Source organism: Petaurus breviceps, unplaced genomic scaffold, assembly GCF_028583685.1.
Source record: "Petaurus breviceps papuanus isolate PSGF00001 unplaced genomic scaffold, PetGlider_PUasm1.0 490, whole genome shotgun sequence".
Classification (NCBI taxonomy): Eukaryota; Metazoa; Chordata; class Mammalia; order Diprotodontia; family Petauridae; genus Petaurus; species Petaurus breviceps.
Genome location: NW_027186352.1, coordinates 16735435 through 16757746, shown reverse-complemented (window position 1 = coordinate 16757746; position 22312 = coordinate 16735435). Strand labels below are relative to the sequence as shown.

Below are 22312 nucleotides of genomic sequence, written 5' to 3'. Positions count from 1 at the left end.
ATATAACAGGCAATACATCAATGTTCCCTAGTGATTGAATACACTTCTCCAAATGTTTATTAGTCATTGGTTGCAATTGATAAAAGGTGAGAGGGTCAGTGCAAATCTACACTTGAATTTAGCACTCTTACTAAAAATATTGTGCCATGGGAACCATTCCACCCAGATGAAAACTAACAATAATGTACTATAAAGTATATACTCATGAGAACTGGACATAGATCACAGGATTGGAAGAGTCCTTAGAGGACATGAAGAACACTTCATATCTGAACAGGAATCTTGTTGACAACAAAACTGATGAGTGGCCATGTGTATCAGCAATGCCATATTCACAATGCCTATAGAGATTGCAAATATGCTGATATAATTATCCATTACAAAATACGTCATGTTTGCCATATGAGGAAATAAACTAGAAAATGTATTAAGATACCAAAAGACTGAGTCCCAAAACCAGAAAGTGAAAGCCATCAGAGTAGTTATGACATTGGCACAGGTAGATAAAGTAGAAAGCACCCACATTTTCAAGCCTTTAAAACAGAACAGGCTACCTCAGGCAAAGGTCCTCCTCTCCCCATACACAGCAACCACCCAGCGTCCTGGAAGCGCGCTCCCAGCAGCTCTGGCCCCTGGCAGTCCTCAGCAGGAGTCCTTAGCAGAAAGTCCTTAGCAGTCCTAACTCAAAAAGGGCTTCGCGCTGCCACTGCCTCTGCTGCCTCCGCCGTTGCCACCACCGCCAGCCACCGCAGGAACGCTAGCTTGGCTTCCGCTTCCTCTTGCTCCGCCCCTTCCTGCTACGTCAGCAAGTCCAACGGGGCATGGAAGATCTTTAAATCCCATAACCCTTACACCATGCAACTAGGAGTCCCTCCAGGGAATGAAGATCCCACTACCATCTGAAGCAGTGAATTTGGCTATGTAATAACACAAATTAGTGGGAGGAGTTTTCTTAAATCAAGCCTAGCGTGGCCCATTTTCAATGGCCTTCTCTTGTTCCTAGATATGCCTTCTCCAGCCATGCAGAAGAAGAGAAATCCCCCTCCTTCTATCGTGCAGCCCTTCAAGTACTCAAAGGCAGTTCTTAGCCATATTAATTTCTTCTCCAAGTTATATATTCTCAATTACTTCAGCCTATTTTGATGCAAAGCATGAACTCAAGGCCCCTGTATCATCCTGGCTGTCCTCTTCTGGATTCTCACCAGTTAGTCCAAATCTTAAAATAAAATATACATCCTTTCCTATTGCCCTGCTCCATTTGTAAAACCCCAGACTTTAAAGAGTCTTGAGTCATTAATTCATTTGGTTCATCAAAGAGTTCACCAAAGATGCATCCTCGTTCATCCAGGATCCTCTGGGATCTGGTTGTCTAGCGCAAGAGTCACACTTAGATGTGGGATTACGATAGGAACAATGGAGATGGAAGTCTGTGTCCCCTTGGACTTAGTTTGTAACGTAGGAATGAGGAACTGGATCCTGTTATCTTGAGGAAGACCTCTTTCTTTTGTACCAGAGTCCTCACTCATGGATCTGTGTGAATTACTTTTGTTCAGAAATTACAGGCAAGAAAATTAAGCCACTTGTATAACACATGTGTGCCATGAGGCATTATTTAAGAGAATATAGCTATGGGAAAAATCTCAGTAGACATGCATAAAATAGGAACAAGAATTCCTTCTTTGTGACTAGAGGTAACAACTTTACATCAATGTATACTAATATGAAATAGAGTCGAGTCATTATTCATCCATCCATCCATCCATCCATCCATCCATCCATCCATCCATCCATCCATCCATCTATCCATCCATCTATCCATCCTTGCATCAATCCAGTTACCAAGCCCTGTCCATCTTTCCAGTATGGATTCTCCCACCCACTTATTCCTCCTGTCCTTTGATCATCAAATACTGAATGCATGAAACAATCTTATAAACACAAATGTAACCCATGTTTTCAGCCATACTCTACTAGAAATCTAATCTTTTCAAATAAACAATAAGCTTTGTATCTATGTAACAATGGAAACACATAACAAAATTATAATAAAAATGAATTACAAATAAAATTAAAAATATTATCATGAGCTTTGTGACTGTGTACAAAGAGTCTTGCCCATGGTAGGCAAGTAGTAGTGATTTAAGTGAGAAAAATAATCATCTTATGCTTTATAAAAATCTTGTTTTATTTATGGGAATCTCAGTTGTAGAAGCCATATTCATATTTTGGCAAAACAGACATTTCACAATGTTTTTAGAATTAATTCAAAACAGATTTTGTATCAATATAATTTTTACAATATAGAAGTTTCCTTGACATTGCTGATAAAGAGGAGCAGCAGTGAGTAGATTACATAGCATATAATCTATCACTACCCAAATAATTTTGCAGATTCAAGTCCCTGTATGGGTGCTGAGAGTGGCCCAAGGACACATAAGGATACTAGTCCTGTCCAGCTTATTATCTACCATGAAAAGACTTAAGCAAGTTTTTAGGCAGAATGCAATAAGCCCAAGAAGTATTTTTTTGACATTCCCCTCTGAACATACAGTAGTTGTACTTTAAATAATTGTTATTTGGAATAGAATATCAGCATCAGAAAATACCAGCTTTATCTTATATAGTTCTATAAGGTTTACAAGGTGAATTATACATTATTTCTTTTCATTTTCACAGTTCTGTGAAATGTGGTATTATTATACCCATTTTACAGATAAGGAAATAGAGACTGAATTTCAAAGACTTGCTCAGTGTCACATGAAGAGTCAATGTCTGAAACAGAATTAACCTCAGGTCTTTCTGACTCCTGTGCCATCAAAATTACTCTGTCCTATGACTCTGTCTCCTGCCAGGCTCCTCTTAAATCTAGGCTCACCATTTGCACAACAATTGTCCTAGAATACAGCAAAAAATGAGAGTGCTGAATATTTTTTTAAATTTATTTGTAATTTGTTAACAAACACTTCTAATCCTACAGAAACTAAGTGTCCAGTGGGGATCTCTATTGATTCTTATAAGATCAAAATAAGCTGATTATGTCTGGCATTAATCATGTTTCTTTTACAAGTTAATATAATAGAAATACACAGCTAAAATCTCCCTTGGGAAAGCCACTCAAACAAATAGAGGCAGAACTTTCTTCTCTTCCTTTAGGAGCCATCTAAGCTCCATTCCTGAAAGATTTAATGACAAACTGGCTTCACTTCACAAGGCTGGAAAACCCTGTATCCTGGTTACCTGGGAAACAGGTTAATTTATGACTGTTCTCTGCCTTTGGACATTGTGGACATGCAAGAAGACACAATCTGTCTTAGTCGAATGTCGTTAATGACTTCAGCAGGAAAGACTTTTTGGTGGATCAAAAACAATTTCTGATTTGTGCTATCATGCCAATTTAGTTCTCAAGGAAGAGAAGTCCAGACTGGCATTCCCTGAGTATCCAGAAGAAATATGGGGGTCCTGGCAGTCAGGGTAGCAGCAAGGACTATAACCAGGCTGGAGGAGCCCCAAATTCAGGCATCTTGGCTCATTTTATAAAATGAGATTTTACTGCTATTTATGAAGGAAATGATACAGGGATTCATCCTTTCCTTTCATTTTGTATTGCTTCTAATACAAGTGTTGGTCAGTGGCTTGACTGCAAGTTACAATCTTAGAGAATTGCTGAGGTTGCTACTTGACCAAGATCACACAGTCTGCATTCTTTCACAGGAAGAGACAGAAATGGAGGGAGGGATGGAGGAAGAGAGAGAGACACAGAGAGAGAGAGAGATAGAGAAACAGAGCGACAGAGAGAGACAGACAGAGAGACAGACACAGAGAGAGAGAGAGAGAGAGAGAGAGAGAGAGAGAGAGAGAGAGAGAGAGGAAAGGAGGGAGAGAGAAAGAGAAGAAGGGAGGGAGGGAGAGAGATTACATAAAGTATTTCTTAAGCTCTTACCGTATGCCAGGCACACTGTGCTAAGGACTTCCTGACTGACACTCTGAGACCAGCTTTCTAGCCAATGTACCACATAACTCTAATTAGGATGTATCACCCCTTACAATCTTCCCTTGCTGTCCCATTTTGGCATCAATGGGTCTGTGTGTGTGTGTGTGTGTGTTTGTGTGTGTGTGTGTGTAGGTAGGTAGTAGGGGTGATGGTAAAACCACTGATCTTCTTTGTGAATGAAAACTCTAAAAGTCAAAGACTAGTAAAATTTTTGTACTATATTGTCCTTCATGGAAACATTGAGAGCTTCAAGGACTTACCCAAGATCACACTGCTGATAGATGGTAGATAGAACTAGTTCCTAGGTTGTCCTGATGAGGATAGATCCTTTATCTACTAGTTCACAACACCTTGTTTTCTTTCAAGTAAGCTATGAAGACTTTAAGTAGCATTCTAAATGGATATTCATCTAGTGAAGAGTCAGAGAACCTGGGTTCAAATCGTGTCTCTGAAACCTGTTTAGTACTTGATCCTCTTTAGACAAACCACATAAGCTCCCTAAGTCTTGGTTTCCTCATGTGTAGTGAGGGGATTGGATTTGGTGGCATCTGACATTTCTTTCAAATCTAGATTTATGATCCTATGGTGATAGATGATTAATAGACTCATTGATAGAATATATATATATATAAGTATATATATACATATATATTTATATACGGTAATGAGATAAAGATAAATAGAAGATAGATACAAAAAGAGATGGATTGTTTTTTGTCCTTCATTTTCAGAGGACCAAATGGTATCACTATGCTAAAGTACAGAAACAGATAGGAGACAGAGAAGAATTGAGATATGTAGTCGATAAATGGATAGAGATAGTTAGATGGAAGATAGATGCCAGGTAGATCAATCTTTATCCATACCAAGGCACAGTCTAGGTCAGAATGGCAAAGATGAGCTAAGTGAGATTTAAGCATAGGCTGTTGGGATAGAACTTATGTCATTTAATCTAGCTCCCTCATTTTATACATAAGGAAACTGAGATTCAGGGATCTTAATTGATCCTGAAGTCCACATAGATAATTAATATTAGAGGGAGGGTTTGAACCCAGGCCATCTGACTCCAGGATATTTCTTACTCTACCATGGAGCATTTTTCTATTAGAGTTCAATGAGGCATATCTGCCTTCTTAACACTTTATTATTGTGGGTGAATATCACTCTACCTGAATCTTCAGATTCATGTGAGAACATGCATCAAATTCTTATTTTCAAATCTAGACAAGAACAGCAACAACACAAACAAAAACCAAAACAAAGAACAGCAAAAACATCTTCCTCTTGTGTTTTGCATCTAAGGTGATGAGCTGCATGTGGGTCTATGTTTTCCCCGGGCAGCCTTGTTTTGCCCAGCTTGGTTTACTAAGGCATCTTGATTTTGCTCTTCAGGTAGCTAATGAATGAAGTAAATAGATAAATCTGATGCTCACATTACTGATTTTGATCAATTACGTGTTCACCCCCAATGTCTTTCTGCAGGGACTCCTGAAGATTATCCCCAATATTTCCATATGCATCCGAGAACTGCAGAGCTCAGCCTCCTGCAGCCCGTAAACAGGGATTTCTACCAGAAATTTGATTTGGTGATTAAGGTAATTTCCATTCTGGTCTCATTTCCTTTTGCTTGCAATGTGTTTAGTAATAGATTCTCTGGGGAGGTGGGAAGATATGTCTACCTTAAAAACATCATTTGGGGAGCCAAGTCAATAACTTTGGGGAAAGAAAACAATGTGGAGTCTAAGAATCTTAATTGTGTCATATTCCATTAAAATAATATATGCTATGTGAGCAAAAACGTTCGCCAAACTATTTATGCCTAATGAAAATATCTGAATATAAATTCCTTATGTAAATATAATGAGGGCTATAACAGGTATCATATATTCTGTCTTTTACCATCCTGAACAAATTACTTCTCAGATGATGATGAATAACTTCAAGGCCACGAGAAGCTAATTAGGTGCCATGTAAAAATGTATATGACTTTATACTGTACTGGTCTCTGTGATTTATATATCATATTTTCCATCTTTGTTTTTATTATATTTTTCTCCAGGAGGCTAAAAGCATTTGTCTATTTAGAAACTTACTTGATTTATTCCTGATGATTTGTCTCATACTGAAAGATATTCATGGACATGAAAGCCTTTTAGAACTATGACAGATTACATTTATTATCATAACTTTCTCTTGGAATTACTTTTAATATACATTTCAATTGAAAAAGCATATTTAACTTGGAAACACAATCACTCTAGTAATTGTTTGAGGTTCAGTGGAAACTCCCCCTTCTTCTTTGTCTTTATAATTGGATTCAACTGCACATTTATTAAATAGCTACTGTTCACTTAATAAATCTTCAAATGATACTGCCCATAAATATTTTACCTCTTTTGTCATCAATGGTCTGGTTTCTAGGGCTGGGCAAATTTCCATCCAAATGTCACTTTAATTGCAGATGTGTAAACTGACCATTTTGCTCAAATCTTACTGGCACCGCTGACCCCCCTGCTAGTCACTTAACATTTGTCTACCTAAATTGCCTCTTCCATGAAATGGGCATAATAATAGCACTTACATCTCCAGGTTGTTGTGAAGAGAAAATGAAATAGTGTTTGTAAAATGCTTTGCAAACCTGAAATTGCTTTATAAATGCTAGGCATTGAGCATATAAATATCTATGCCATTAAAATAGTTTAAATCCCAAAAGAATGGTAACAGACATTTATAGATGAATGTAGAAAGTGTGCATGATGGGAAAATATGCTTTAATCACATAATCTTAGGGCTGGATAGGAATTCAGAGTTCAACTCATTCCTGAGAGTAAGAAATTTTGACTTTTATAATGTATCTGGCAAGTGGCCTTCTGTCCTTTGCCTAATGACCTCTGGAGGGGAATCTGCTGCCTATTAAGGAGGTCCATCATTTGGAAGAGTGCTAATTGCTAAAACATTTCTCTTTATAGTGAAATATAACCTGCTTCCTTCTACTTCTATCCTGTATTCCTAGTCTCACCCTCTGGAGACAAGCAAAACAAGGGTAATCCCTCTTTCAGGGCATACTTCTTTATATACTTGAAGTCAGCCATTATTCTCCATCTAAATCTTCTCTTGCCAAAGCAAAATACCTGGATTTCTTCACCTCATGCCCATATGACATTGATTTAAGACTCTTCACCATCCTGATTGCTCTACTCTTGACATTCTCCAGCTTACTGCAGTCCTTCCTAAAATATGGCACCTAGAACTACAGACTACAATAATAGATGTATGGATCAATATGGGATACCCCATCTTTCTATGTATCTATCTAGCCATCCATCTATCTATCTATTTACTCAATTACTTACATATTTATCATTTATCTATCTATCCGCTCATTCATCCATTCATCTACCTATTTCTCAGTTTAAATATGTCTTTCTATTCATTCGTTTAGTTATCTATCTATCCATTTATTTCTTTGATTTTTCTTCAGTAATGTGTATACTTTTTGTTTTTATTTGGGGTTCTTGGATTTTCTCCAATACCAAGTAAATATTGATTCTATAAACTTAGGATGGAAACATTGCTGAAAAATTCTATGTATTTAGTATCATGTAAAATGTGGAGAAAATTCAAAAGTAGTCCCTTATCGGGAAGTTTTGGAAACCTCAGACTCAGGCTATTGAAGTGAATGTTTTTTACCTAATATGAAGAAATGGTCAAACAGGAATGCAGATGGTCACTTCTTTTTTTCTTTGAACATTCACAGTCCAAGAAAATTATTTAATATTCAGTCACTTAAAAAAATAACAAATGCCTCCTGTGTACCAGATGCTGAGATCCAAAGAGAAAAAAGAAGATAATCCCTCTCCTCTGGAACTTACATGATTGTGGAAGAATGAACAAACACACTTCATGACCATTTTCTTGATGTATTCTTAATTTTTCTCATGGAAATGAGCAGAAGGTTCTGATGTACATTGTTAATGCATGTCTAAAGAGAGCTTCCTCACATAGGATCTGAAATCTAGACACCAAAGCCTCCTTGTTGTATATGTAGTAGAGAGAAAATCAAATGATTAAAAAGGGAAATGGCTTGTCTAAGGTCACAAAGAAGAAGAAAGATTTGAACTCAGATCTTTTGATACCAAATGTGTTACTCTCTGTACACTGTCACTCTGTATCATACTAGCACAAAGAGCTATAGTTTAGAATTAGATTAGACTTTAGGCATTATGTAGTCCAGCATCTTCAGTCTATGCAATGAGGAAATAAGACAAAAGATGTAGACTGATGACCGGAATCACATGGGCATGTAGGGAGCAGAGTCAAGATAGGACACGGGATCCACAAGCCTAGTAGTCATTTGCCTTCACAATACATAGATTGGATTGACAATTCGTATGACATAGGGGAAAGAATATTGACTACAGTCAGAGATCCTGGATTCAATCCTACTTATAATGCCAACTGCTCAGTCATTTAGGTGCCTGGGCCTCAGTTTCCTTATCTACCAAATGAAGAATTGGAACCAGATGGCCTCTGAGGTTCAGGTTTCAAATTCCAGACCTATTAGCCTAATGCAGATGTGAACTTAGGGTTTGCTAGATCAGTTCCTTTTAGACAAGTCTGTTGTTGATCAATTGTTTCAGCCATGTCTAACTATTCATGACCCCATTTGGGGTTTTAATGGCAAAGATACTGGAGTGGTTTGCTTTTTCCTTCTCCAGCTCGTTTTGCAGATGAGGAAACTGAGGCAACAGGGTTAAATGACTTGCCTTGGATCATATGTCTAATAAGAGTTTGAGACCAGATTTGGACTTAGGAAGGTAAGTCTTCCTGATTCCAAGCCCAGCACTCTCTAACTATTAAACCAAATAGAACTGTTCATAATAGTTTGCATAAACTATTCCCCACATGAGACCTTTCATTTTCCCGAGAAATATTAGACCTTCATTGCCATTAAATGATAAAGCCCCACAGCTGCCTCTTTTTATTGGTTGCCATTCTCTCTGGACTCTCAGCATTTCTTGTGCCAGGGGAGCCAGGTACTTTCCAACAAATCATTTCCCAACCCAGACAATTAAGATATAAAATCTTTATTTGTTTTGTTCTCAATGACCACAGGTAAGTGTACTGGTGTACCTGAGAACAGTAACTCAGTTTATCAATTCTGAAAAATCCATTGCCACAGGCCACAGATAATGTAGTCTACTATTTTAATAACAATTTTTGTTATTAATGGAAGTTTTTACAGGCATTATTAGATTCAAATTACTCTGTTTTGTGTGCAGTCAAGGGGATAATAAGCGCAGGTATCAATCTGTAAGAATAATAATGTGCCACCTGCTTAAATAATAGCTTTGCAGCTCACTATTGTTCAGGGGTCCTTTCAGCCTGTATAATTTGGCACTCCTCCACTGGAGTGTCTTTATTATTTTCTTCTTCTCTTTTTAAATTTAATAATGCTGGGGTGTCCATTGGCCTTAAGATTTTTTTTTTATTGAACTTGATCCCAATTTCTGGCTGGGGTAATCATAATGAAGTATTTGCTTTGTAACTTTGAAGAAGTACTCCTTGAGAATTGTTTTATATTCACTTTTTTTTACTTTTGCAGTGGGTTCTCTTGTGGGCTACCAAATGGAAATAGAAAGATGACTCCAAGAAACAACCCCAGTAGCCAAATTTAAGGATTTCTTTTTAAAAAGGAACAATGCAAATAACTGAAACATGGTTTTATTTTGTTTCACCATCATTTGAGCACAACAAAATAAAACAGCCCAAGTTTGTACTAATAGATGTAGTGAAGACAAGTAAAGGGAAAAATGTTCAAAATGAGCTTTTGTTTTAAAATGGAATACTGAAATATACATGTTTTGGGCAAACAAAAATAAGACGTGTCCTTCTAACACGAAGAAGGTAACTGAGTAGTAGAAAAGAACACTAGACTAGATCAAATCCCAACTCTGATGATGAGTGTCGATGGGATGATCGGCAAGTAACTTAGACTAAGTGCACCTCAGTTTCCTCAACTGTGTAGTAGGGAGTAGAAGAATATTTATCTCACAGGGTTGTTTGAAAGATCAAACGAAATGATATGCTTAATGGGCTTCATTAATCCATAATATACAAAACATATATTTCAATAAGCATTAGTTGCGAACATATTATGTATTTATAATCTACATATGTTGAGGATGTTGATGAAAATAAAAATGTGTAAAAACATTTTTAGCACCCAGTCATCATGAATTAGTTCCTTTAGCCTTTGCAGCCAAACTCAAGCAGCTATGAAGTTCATTATTTTAAGCACATTTTGTTCATCATCAACGGAGATGTGGTTTGCTTTTTGTCTTTTGATACAAAAGAGCTAAAACACTCATTTTCAAAATAATTTGAAATGGGCATTTTTTTCAAATCTGCCATGTCTATCCTAGAGATCTGAGTGTAATTGTATTTTTAATCTTAAGCCCCTTGCATCTTTCACTAATAGCCAGGGTCACGGTAAAATCATGAACATGAAGAAATCACCATTGTTCTGATTTTTCATGGTAATACAGGATGACCTTCTTAACACACAAAACATGAAATCAGTCGTCCACTTTTACCTAATGATGAACACATTGATTATGGAGAATGCCTCTGAATTGTATATTTATCTTCTCACTGATTTAAACTAGGAGAAGTCAGCAAGTCAGATGAAATTAAGTATGCCTTCCAAATCATTTATTTCAGGAACCTGAAGAAAAACAATGCCCAGAATTCAACAGGAAGAGAGCAGACTAAACCGCATTTGAAAAATGACAAATTTATTTTAATTATTATCTAATTTGTTACATGTTATTTGTATATACTGTTATTATTTTAATTATTAATTAAAATATTTCATCTTAGCACCAATATTCTTCCTGTGGTATTATATGACTGAAGTCCTGAACAATACAATCTGTGAAGAATTGAAGGTGACTATAAGCCCAAGGCTCCTAGGGAGGCTCGATGGGGTACCAAGAGGCTAAAATATAAACTAGGAGTTATGCAAGAGGAAACATAAGATACATAGAGTGTCATAAAAAAAAAAACTATGTTGGGGGTGGCAGAAAGCTGGATCCTTTACAGAGTGAGGAACAATGGATGAACTATACACCACCAGCTCTGCTGGCACATACTTAAAATTAAGAGTGAAAGAAGAAGGCCCCCATCATACTGGGTAGACTTCTGGTGGCACATTAGTAGGAGGGCGTAGATAACATGCATTTTTTTTTTCTGAAGGTGGGATTTTTATTTTAATTTTTTAATTTGTTTGTTTCCTTTTAGTTTACAGGATTCAATTCCACAATTCCTTGAATTTCACATTTTGTCCCCCTCCCTCCCCTCCCCCCCCCCCCCCCATGGCGGCTTATAGTCAAGTATAGGATCTGTAAATACTTTCACATTATACATTGGTCAGGTTATAAGGGCGGATTGTACCAGCTGGAATGAAAAATGGTAAAGAGGACATAAAACCAAATAAGAGAAGGAAAAAGATCAGGTATTTTGCTTCCACCTGGATATAAACTTAGTTCTTTCTCTGGATGTACATTTTTCTCTCCATCATGCGTCTTTTGGGATTGACTTATATCCCTGCATTGCTGAGAAGAGTCCAGTCTATCAAAGTTGGTCATCACACATACGTTGTGTCTGTAATTGTGTACAAATTCCTCCTGGTTCTACTCTTCTCACTCAGAATCAGTTCTTTTAAGCCTCTCCAGGTAAATATGAAGACCGCCTGCTCCCCGTTTCTTATAGCACAATAGTATTCCATAACATGCATATACCACAACTTGTTCAGCCATTCCCCAATTGATGGGCACTACCTTAGTTTCCAATTCTTTGCCACTACAAAAAGAGCTGCTATAAACATTTTTGTACATATGGATCTTTCTCCTATTTCTATGATCTCTTTGGGATATAACCCTAGGAGTGGTATTGCTGGATCAAAGGGTATGAAAGTATTTATAGCCCTTTGGGCATAATTCCAGATTGCTCTCCAGAAAGGCTGGATCAGTTCACAACTCCACCAACAATGCATTAGTGTTCCAGTTTGCCCACATCCTCTCAGCATTTGTCCTTTTCCTGTTTTGTCATCTTAGCCAATCTGACTGGTGAGATGTGGTACCTCAGAGTTGTTTTGATTTGCATTTCTCTAATCAGTAGTGAATTAGAGCATTTCTTCATGTGCTTATAGATAGCTTTAATTTCTTTCTCTGAAAACTGCCTGTTCATATCCTTTGACCATTTATCAATTGGAGAAGATTACATGCATTCTTGAAGTGAAAGACCAGTTGTGACTTTTGTAATTGAGGGAATACACACATTGAAAAGATCACAGATTCATTAATACATTGGAGTCACAGCTTAGGATCTGTTATGTATTTCTTCCTAAATTCCTCAAATTCATTTTTCCTTCCTCCTTCATGGTTGTGTAATTTGCAAGATAATTCCACCCTGATATCTGAAATTGAACATCTTATTAGTTGTATTCCTATCACTGGCAAGTTGCTTTAAGTGTAGCAGTATTACATGTAAAGGTTGTACTTTGTGACTGATATAGTCCTATTAAGGCATGATCACTACCAATTTCTTGGGAGCAGGGACATTATTCTGCTTCATTTTGAATCTCTAGCTCTTGGCATGGTGCTAGGAACATGGGAGGTATTTAATAAATGTTTAATGACTGATAATTAACTTCTACTTTCTTTAATAATCTGTGATTCAAGCTAAGTTTGTTGACTCAGGTCCATTTTAAGTTCTTGAGTGTGACCTATAATTGGTAAACACATATTTTACTTTTTGAGATGGATTGTGTATGAACTCACACACTCCCTTACAATATTACTTGTTTCTAGTTGGCATTCAAAAAAGGATAATGACCGATATGTACCATGCATCTGACTTATGAGGACAATAATTGCTTTCTTGATATCTTAATGTTAATAATCTTAACACAATAACCCTCTTTGGGCTATTTCTCAGCTTGACAGACTTCTTGTAGGAGTTAGCAAATGAGCTTAGCTTTGAAGAGGGTCCAGGAGGTCCTAGGTCCTTTATACCATTTTTCTTGTGGGCATGTTTCCTCAGATAATATACCCCAGTCGCCCTATATCCATGTAGTACTTCTACAAAACATTAGAGACAAGAATGTTGTATGATAGATAGACTTATAGCAATATTGGGAGAAGTTTATTTTAGAAAAGTTAAGGTCTAGAGCCAGGGGTCAGCTCAGAATCATTGATAGTCTTGCTAAATCTCCTCAGTATAACACAATTCCCTTTCTTCTCTTCCCTACCTTCTGTTCAAATCTCCCATTATTATCATCATGTTCTATCTAAAATATCCATAATAATTTACCAAAATAGAGGAAGGAAATAAGCTTTTTGTTAACAAAGTTCATCAGATCTGTTAAATAACCATGGGGTATCTAACAGATATTTGCCATGTTTCGATATTTCCACCAATTTGAATATATTTCAGATTTTCAGGGTAGCCCAACTTTTATAGTTACATGAAAGGCTGTTGGATCAATACAAGAAAAAGAAAATAACACCCTGAACCTCTCTGGTACTTTTGCTATGCAGTTGTGTTCTATTCCTAAGTGCCTTCTCTCAATGAGGACATTGGCTACTCTGTAGAAAATCAGAAATGAAATTTTTAAAAATAACCATAATTGACACAGTAGGTTGCAGGGCACTGACTCCATGTTAGGGCTGAATTGACTTATGAAGAGATATAAGGAGACAAGTAAATTGGAAATAGAGAAAATTTTGATAGTAAGGCCTGCTATTTCATAATATTGCACTCCTTTAACCCCAATTGCCCTCCAAAAAAGAAAAAAAAAAGCAAAAACAAAACCCCATAATATTGCACTCCTCACTGTCCAACCCTAGAATGCCATGAGAAGAGATTCAGCCCTAAAAGTTTTTAAAGGCATCTTGGTCTTCAAAAAAACCTTTAAAATACAAATATTTCTGAAATGGGTAACTCTTTAAACTGGTTCTCATCTGACACCTTAATCTCCTTTTTTTGGTTAGTTAAGGGTAAATTGTTGTAACTGTTGAGCACAGGGTATAGGATTGGAATGGGAAGAGCCCGGAAGCAGGAGAGAATATTTAGAAGGGAGGAGAGTTAATTCACATATTCACTCGGCCTATGCTTACTAAACACTGAGTATCTGCAGTTGTGGAAGTTTCCCAGCATGTTGAGCTGGGTAGCTCCTCTGTGACAAATTTGCAAGATGATAAAGACAAGGATCCACCAGAATACGTGAGGAGGAATGTGTTGAGATTTGCATCAGAGGCAGAAAAGTACACATCCTGGAGGTCACAAAAGCATTTGAGTGTTTGTTGATTTCCTTAACACTAGGGAAAGAAATGAAATAGCCCGCACCCTGGAATGATTATGTTCTATCAGAATGGAATGCCATGGGAAGGTTCCAACTACGTTAGCATTCTGCTTGGTAGTGCTCCTCTGGCTTACTGCAGGGCTAGATCTGTAAGCTCAGTATCTCAGGTAAATAAATAGTTCATCTCTGATTGCCCAGGCCTGTCTGAATCATCTCACTACCCTAAGAGACATTGTTTACTTTCTTCTTTAAATCACTCCAAATTACGTTAGAGATTCTATCGTCAGTTCATATCTCTACACTGAGAAAAAAGGAGATTTTTATTATCAGATAGCAGACAGAGATCCTAAGGATTGTGTTTTCATTGCATTGCATTGCCAGAAATATTGGTACTGAAGTCCCATTCTCACTATGATGTACAGATGAAATATCTTTCTTTTCCATAGTTTTCTAAATATTTTCCCTTGAAAGCTCATGTGTCAGTATCGCAGCATTGTTATAATGTTGTCTGATGGTAGATGTCTTCATGCCTTAGAAGATGGAGTTAGGCCCAACTCTTGGCCAGGTTACAAAAGTGCTAATTTTGCCATCTTTTTTCCTGACTTTTGACTTCTCTAATATAAAATAATCTATTGTACAACATACAAACAATTTCTTTTACATAGAAGGAGTAGTTACATTTTTTTTAAAGCAATTGGGGTTAAGTAACTTGCTCAAGGTTACATGAGTTATTTTGTGTGGGTGCTGAGTATCTGAGCCTGGAACCAATCCTAGGTCTCCCGACTCTGGGGCTGGCGCTCTTTCTCACTGAGCCACCTGGCCACCCTGGCAGTAATTTTTTTTTAAAGCAATTGGGGTTAAATAACTTGCCCAAGGTTACATGTCCAGTTATTTTGTGTGGGTGTTAAGTATCTGAAGCCGGAACTGATCCCAGGTCATCCTAACTCTGGGGGCAGTGATCTTACTCACTGCACCACCTAGCCAGCCCAACTTTCTTTTTTTTAATTAAATTTCATGTTTATTTTTAGTTCACATCATTAATTTCCACAAGATTTTGAGTTACATATTTTCTCCCCATCTTTCCCCTACCCAACACCCCAAAACAGCGATGTCACTGGGGTTTTCACAGCTGCCAGAGTTATTACTTATTAGTTGAATGCCCTCTCTGAAGTCTCCACAGGCTCTGACACCTGGTCACACACCCCAAGAACTCCACTGAAGACATTAATTTAGATTCAAACAAGAGTGATTACCCCTATGAATGGTCATTTGGTCCCCCTACAATCTGTAGCCCAGGAGCTCTGAAGCAGCCACACAGCAGGGGCAGTGGGGCCACACCTCAGCTGCTTCTGCCTCCAGGGACAAAGGCCAGACTGCACTCTCAGTCCCCCTTTTCCCAAAATCCACAGTGACCTTTTCCTTTGCCTTTGGCATTTATGGGTTGATAATTCTGGCAACTGCCACAGCTGCTGGTGATCCACTTTCCTGAAGTCCCTCCAGCTTTGGCTGGTCTGGGCATACCCTGGGCCTAAAACTGCAGTATCTTGTGGGGCTGGGCTCTGCTCCAAGCACCTTGTGATGGACCCTTCCTACCAGCCTGCCAGTCTGCCTTCAGTGGGAGATTCGTTTCTCTCTGTCAATTTGTGGGTTCTATAGCTCTAAAGTTTGTTTAGAGTCATATTTTATAGGTATTTGAGGTAATTATGGGGGGAGTGCATGGAGTTTTCCTGCTTCTCACTGCCATCTTGTCTCCACCCCCCAGGAGTAGTGACTTTCAAAGAAATTTTGATCAGTCAACAAACCTAAGCAATTAAGAAATTCTTTTTTTTTTTTTTTTTTAAAGCAATTGGGGTTAAGTAACTTGCTCAAGGTTACACGGCCAGATATTTCTGGGTGTGGTGCTGAGTGTCTGAGCCCAGATTTGATCCAGGTCATCCCGACACTGGAGCTGGTGCTCTTACTCGCTGAGCCACCTGGCCGCCCCACAATAAAGAAATTCTTGAGCCCGCTGGTAAAGGGTCATGCTACATGCATATCAAATACAGAAGCAAAGACTCTGGGGGACCAGACGGTTATGCTAAGTACATAAAAGATTGTCATGAGGAGGTGTTAAAGTTGTTCTGTTTTGTTCCAAACAACAAAATAGGTAGATCTACAGATATTGGGAAGAAGAAAATTAGTCTAGGTATAAGGAATGTTGTCTAACCATCATGTCTCCCCAAAGGAAAAAGGGCTGCCTCAGAAATGAGGTTCTGGAAGTCTTCAAGTAATTGTTAGATAATCATTCACCTCATATATATTTTAGAGGAGATGATTTTTCAAAGGGGGTTGACTTACATGGCATTCCAAGCACATGGCACCTCACACTCCTATAATCTCATATCAGTTTTTTGGCATTCTTTGCCTTTTCTGCTCTTTTGGCTTGAAGCTTTAAGGAAATCAGAATTCGTTTCTAAAAAAAAATTACAAGCTAAGAAGCATAACCATGATTAATATTCACCAGGTAGAATCATGTATCACAGATTTGATAGCTTTCTCTGATTAGCTGAACCACGCATGTGAAGATTGGTAGAAACTAGCTATAGGACACATAATTGATTGCAACCACTTTAAATAATGTTTCCTTAAAACAAATATGCTAATAATTAATAAGTAATTGACTATGAAATGTCTGGCTGAGAAAATACTATTAAAATTATTTAATAATGATATTACCTAATTTAAAACAAATTTACATATGTGTATGTGTCTGCATATCTCCAACTATATCTATGCTACTAATGATAGCTAATATTTATAGCAACTGAAGGGGGGCAAACCTCTCTGCATATGTTATCTCATTTGATTTTCACAATAACAATGTGAGGGGCAGGAAGGTGGCACAGTGGATAGAGGGCCAGGCTTTGAGTTAGGAGGACCAGAGCTTAAATCTAGTTTCAGACATTTACTAATTGTCTTACCCTGGGCAAGTTACTCATGCTATTTTTCTGTTTCCTCACTTGTAAATGAAGTGGATATGGAAATGGCAAACAACTCCAGTGCCTTTGACAGAAAACCCCAAATGGTGTCATGAGAGTTCATACACTACTGAAAATCCTAAACAACAATAACAAAGTGAGGTAAATCCTATTATTAGCTCATTTTGCAGATGTGGAAAAACTGCATGTGAGAGAGGTTAAGTGACTTACCCAGGATTGCAAACCTAAAGCCTTGACACTTACTAACTCTATGACCCTGGATAATTCACTCAACTCTTCTCAGGTCCTACATAACAGGTAGTTCATACCTGTGTTAGTAATCAAACTTACCTTTTCCTGATTCAACGTCAGCACTCTGTTCACTGTACCATTTAGCTGTCTCTATAGTTATATATGTACATGTATATCCATATGCAATATAACTACGTAAATCTATTTTTCTTTGAACAGGATAATCAAGAAAATAAATTCAGTCAGTTAAATTCAGTTCAACAAGCATTTATTAAGAACAGATTATGTGCCAGCTTCTCACCATGCCTGACCCTGGAGAGAGAAAGATAAAAACACAACCTTCCTTTCCCTAAAGTAGTTTACATTCTAATGTGGTTGTTTTTCAGTCATTTCAATAGTGTCTTACTCTTCGTGATCCCATTTAGGGTTTTCTTGGCAAAGATGCTAGAGTGGTTTGTCATTTTCATATCCAACTCATTTTACAGATGAGGAAACTGAGACTTGCCCAGGTTACATAAGTGTCTGAGGCCAGATTTGAACTCAGAAAGATGTATTTTCTTGACTCCAGGGACAACACTCTATCCACTGTGCCAACTAGCTGCTCCACACATTCAAATGGTGTCTAGGCACTAGTGCCTTCTCTCTCTTCTTCTGAGCCCTTTATCAGACATCTGCAGTTTAGATCCATACGGTTCTACTTTATTTTTATTTTTTAACCTAGAGATGAGTTCATTGCCTTGGCTCAGATTTCAAAATCCTTTCTGAAGATAATTAGCCACTAGTCTGGGAGTTCTTTGCTTTTTTTTTTCTTTTGAGCCATGATCTATTTGGCAGTCTGGGAAGTATATGGAAGTATATATTTCTCAGAATGTTTTTAAATATATAAAATAAAATATTGGAAACACAAAGGAAAATTACATTAAAATGAGATGTCAAATATTTTTAAATGAAGTTCACAAATAACAGATTAAGAACTTCTTCTCTAGTCCATAAAACTTTCTTGTTCTCTGTGATGCTATCATTGTCTTTTGCAGACTACTTTCAAATATCTATCTCTTTTATTGAATTGAATTGAAACATTCCAGAACATGCATGCTAAAACTCAGGTCTTTTTCAAACCCAGTTAAGGGCTCATTAGCTTAACTAGGATGGAGATAATGTTTTCTGGTTAAAAATCAGCCATCAGCTTAGAGTCATTCTCATTCAATTTATAATGGCCACATGTTCCTCTAAAACACTTTTCAAAAAGTTCTCACTGAAAGCCTTAGGGTAAATGGCTTCATTATTATTAGCTGTGTTCAGTAGTTCTGAAACAATTCCTTGAGTTAGTTCAGGAAACTTTCTGAATTTGTGGCTTTAGGAGTCATTGTTTTGAATATTATTCACCATGTGCTCTGAAAACCCATCCCAGAATGAAATGCCTGCTATGACCTCTGCTCCTGGGTATTCTGTGGAGACAGGGGCACTTGTGCTTATAAAAATAGATTTACAAAAGCAGGTGTAGCCAAGGTGGTAAAGGCAAGGACCAGTCTGACCCCTCCCAAATTCCCCTCCAAACAACTTTACAATAGTAGCTCAAAATTAATTCTAGAGAAGCAAAACCTACAAAAGTGAAAAAAAAAAATCAGTTCAAGACAATTCAAAATGTTGACAGGAAAGATATGTCTCACTGTGGTGAGTGAAGTCCAGCACAGGTGCCCTAGTAAGCCAGCATCAGGCCAAATGGCCTGTATCAGACCTCAGGGAGGGATAGATTGGTGGCAGGGACTTATGGAACCCTCAGCTCACAGATGGGGCAGGGTCCAGAAAACTGGATAGATGGTTATTATAGGGAAACCTTTGCTGGCACTCAGTGCAGAGATCTTACATTACCCATACACTCATTTAGGAAGTAGGCCCAGTTTCTACCCTAGTACAAGGAGGGAAGACTAACACACTAGAGCTCACAGCCATAAGAGGATGGGAATTATGGTAACAGTTCCTTGGCAGAAAAAATTACTTGAGGTGGGTCACATACCATGGCACTGGTCAGGAGAGAAGTGACTGCACTTCTGCTTACATCATACCACATTGGAAGAGCTAGAAATTTCATGGCATCAGAACTATCTCTGAAAACAACAGCACAAAAATTCTGAATGTTAAGATAGCGCCCTTTCCAGCTCAAGAGCAAAGACCAATTTTAGCACAAAGTTGAAGATTAAGAAATAGATTGGAAAAAAAGGAAGAAAAAGAAATAGGTTGGAAAAATGAACAAACAACAAGAAAAAAGAAACTTAAAATAGAAAATTAATATGGTGATAGGAAAAATCAACACACAAACTCAGAAAAGGACAGCAGTGTCAAAATGGCTACATACACAGCCTCAAAGGAAAGTGGGAATTGATCTCAGGATTCCTAGAAAAGATTTAGTGGGAGAGTTAAAAAATGATTTTAAAAATCAAATAGAAAAAGTGGAGAAAATTTGGAAAATAAATGAGAGTGATGTAAGAGAATCATGGGGAGAAAAAATAGTCAACAGTTTGGCAAAGGAAGCACAAAAATAAAACAAAAAGATGTACAAAAGCTCACTAAAGAAAACAACTCCTTATAAAGTACAATCAGTTAAATGGAAAAGGAGGCATGTACACAGGAAGAAGCATACTGTACCCTGAAGTACAGGACACTGTGTTAGTATTCAAACTCACCTTTTCCTGACGCAACATCAGGAAAGTACACAGAAGAAAATAATTCCTTAAAAATTATAATTGGACAAGTGAAAGCTGATAATTTGATGAGGTAGGAAAAGAAACATAAAACAAAATCTAAACAATGAAAAAATAGAAGAAAATGTGAAATATTTCATTGGGAAAACAACTGGCCTAAATAGATCGAGGAGATATAATTTGAGAATTACTGGGCTATTTGAAAGTCATGATTGAAAAATCAGTTTAGACATCATATTTTAAGAACTTATTAAGGAAAACCATCCTGATATCCAGTGGGTAAAATAGAAGGAAGAATCCTCAAATCACCTCCTTAAAGAGAGTCCAAAACCAACACTCCCAGGAATGTTATAGTTAAACTCTAGAGTTCCCAGGTCAAGGAGAAAGTAGTATAAGTGGCCACAAGGAAAAAAATATTCAAATATCATAGAACCATTCAGGATAACAAAGGATTTAGCAGCTTCCACATAAAATGATCGAAGGACTTGGAATATGAGATTCCAGAGGGCAAAGGTGCTTGGATTATAACCAGGATTCAAATACAATAACAAAATTCATCTGGAAGAAATAGAGATCAAGAATGTGAAGGGAAATAATGAAAATGTGTGAAGAAATGTGGTGTAGCTGTACCAGACCTCAAACTCTATTATAAAGCAGTAATCATCAAAACAAGGTAAAACTGCATAAGAGATGGAGAGGTGCATAAGTGGAATAGATTGAGTACACAATATAAAGGTAAATGAACATAGTAATCTAGTGTTTGATTAACACAATGATCCTAGTTTTTAAGACAAGAAGTCACTTGAAGACAAAAACTTCTTGGAAAACTTGGAAAGCAATTTGACAGAAATGAAGTCTAGACCAATATCTCACACCATATACCAATATAAGATCAAAATGGATACACAATTTAGACATAAAGGGCAATAATATAAAAAAATTAGGGGGGGCATGGAGGAGTTTATTTTTTATATATAGATGAACCAAATATTTTTTTTGACAAAACAAGAGATAGAGAGTATTATGTTATGTAAAATGAATATGTTTTACATATAAAATTAAAAAGATTTTGTAAAAAAAAACAAACAATGCAGCTAAGACTAAAAAGGAAGGCAAGGAAAAAAAAACTTCGATGGGGGGGAAATTTATTCAAATATTCAGAGAAGAGAGTCAAATTTATAAGAATACAAGCCATTCCCCATTTGAAAAATGGTCAAAATATATTAACAGGAAGCTTTCAGATGAAGAAATAAAAGCTATCAATATTCATATAAAAATGCTTTAAATCACCATTGTTTAGAGAATTGTAAGTTGAGCCATCTCTGAGATACCATCTTACACCTATCTAGTAGGCTATATGATAGAAAAGGAAAATTACAAATGTTGGAGGGGATGTGGGCAAATAGGGAGACTGATGTTCTGTTGGTAGAGTTGTGGACTGATGCAAACATTCTAGATAGCAATCTGGAAATATTTCTAAAGGGCTCTAAAATTGTGTATATCCTCTAAGCTATAAATACCACTACCAGATCTGTATCCCAAAGAAATTTTTTTTAAGTCCTATATGTATAGAGATATTGATATCTGCTCTTTTACTTGTGGCAAAGAATTGAGGGAATTCCCAACAGTTGGAGAATGGTTGAAAAAGTAATGTATAATTGTGATGGAATACTATTGTACTATAAGAAATGATGAAAAGGTTGATTTCAGAAAAGCCTCAAAAGACTCACATGAACGAAGTGAACCAAAGCAAGAAGGTGGCTCAAGTAGGCTCTATGGAGTGCTTAAAACTTAGTCAGAAATTGAAAACACCACGGTCATTCACTGCTTCTCAGGCTATCACTAGTCATCTTGATTTTTGTCTTGTCACTGAATTTTTATGAATTTGGAAGAAAGAATGAGGCTGATAACTTTTCACAATTCTGCCTTACTTAAATCCAATTCATATGCACATCAAGATACCACCCATTACATAATGTCATTGATTATCTTTGAAAATGAAGGATGGACAACAAGAATATTTATCTGTTCATTCATTCATTGG

At 37.1% G+C, this 22312-nt stretch overlaps 1 protein-coding gene across 1 annotated transcript in view; it reads left to right on the top strand.

The window, feature by feature from the left end:
• Positions 1–22312, top strand: part of LOC138172037 (protocadherin-15-like) — a 2287527-nt gene that overhangs the window by 1771079 nt on the left and 494136 nt on the right. The window contains exon 13 of the mRNA XM_069101643.1: positions 5474–5586. Coding sequence (XP_068957744.1) covers positions 5474–5586 — 113 coding nt within the window. The remainder of the gene's footprint in view (positions 1–5473; positions 5587–22312) is intronic.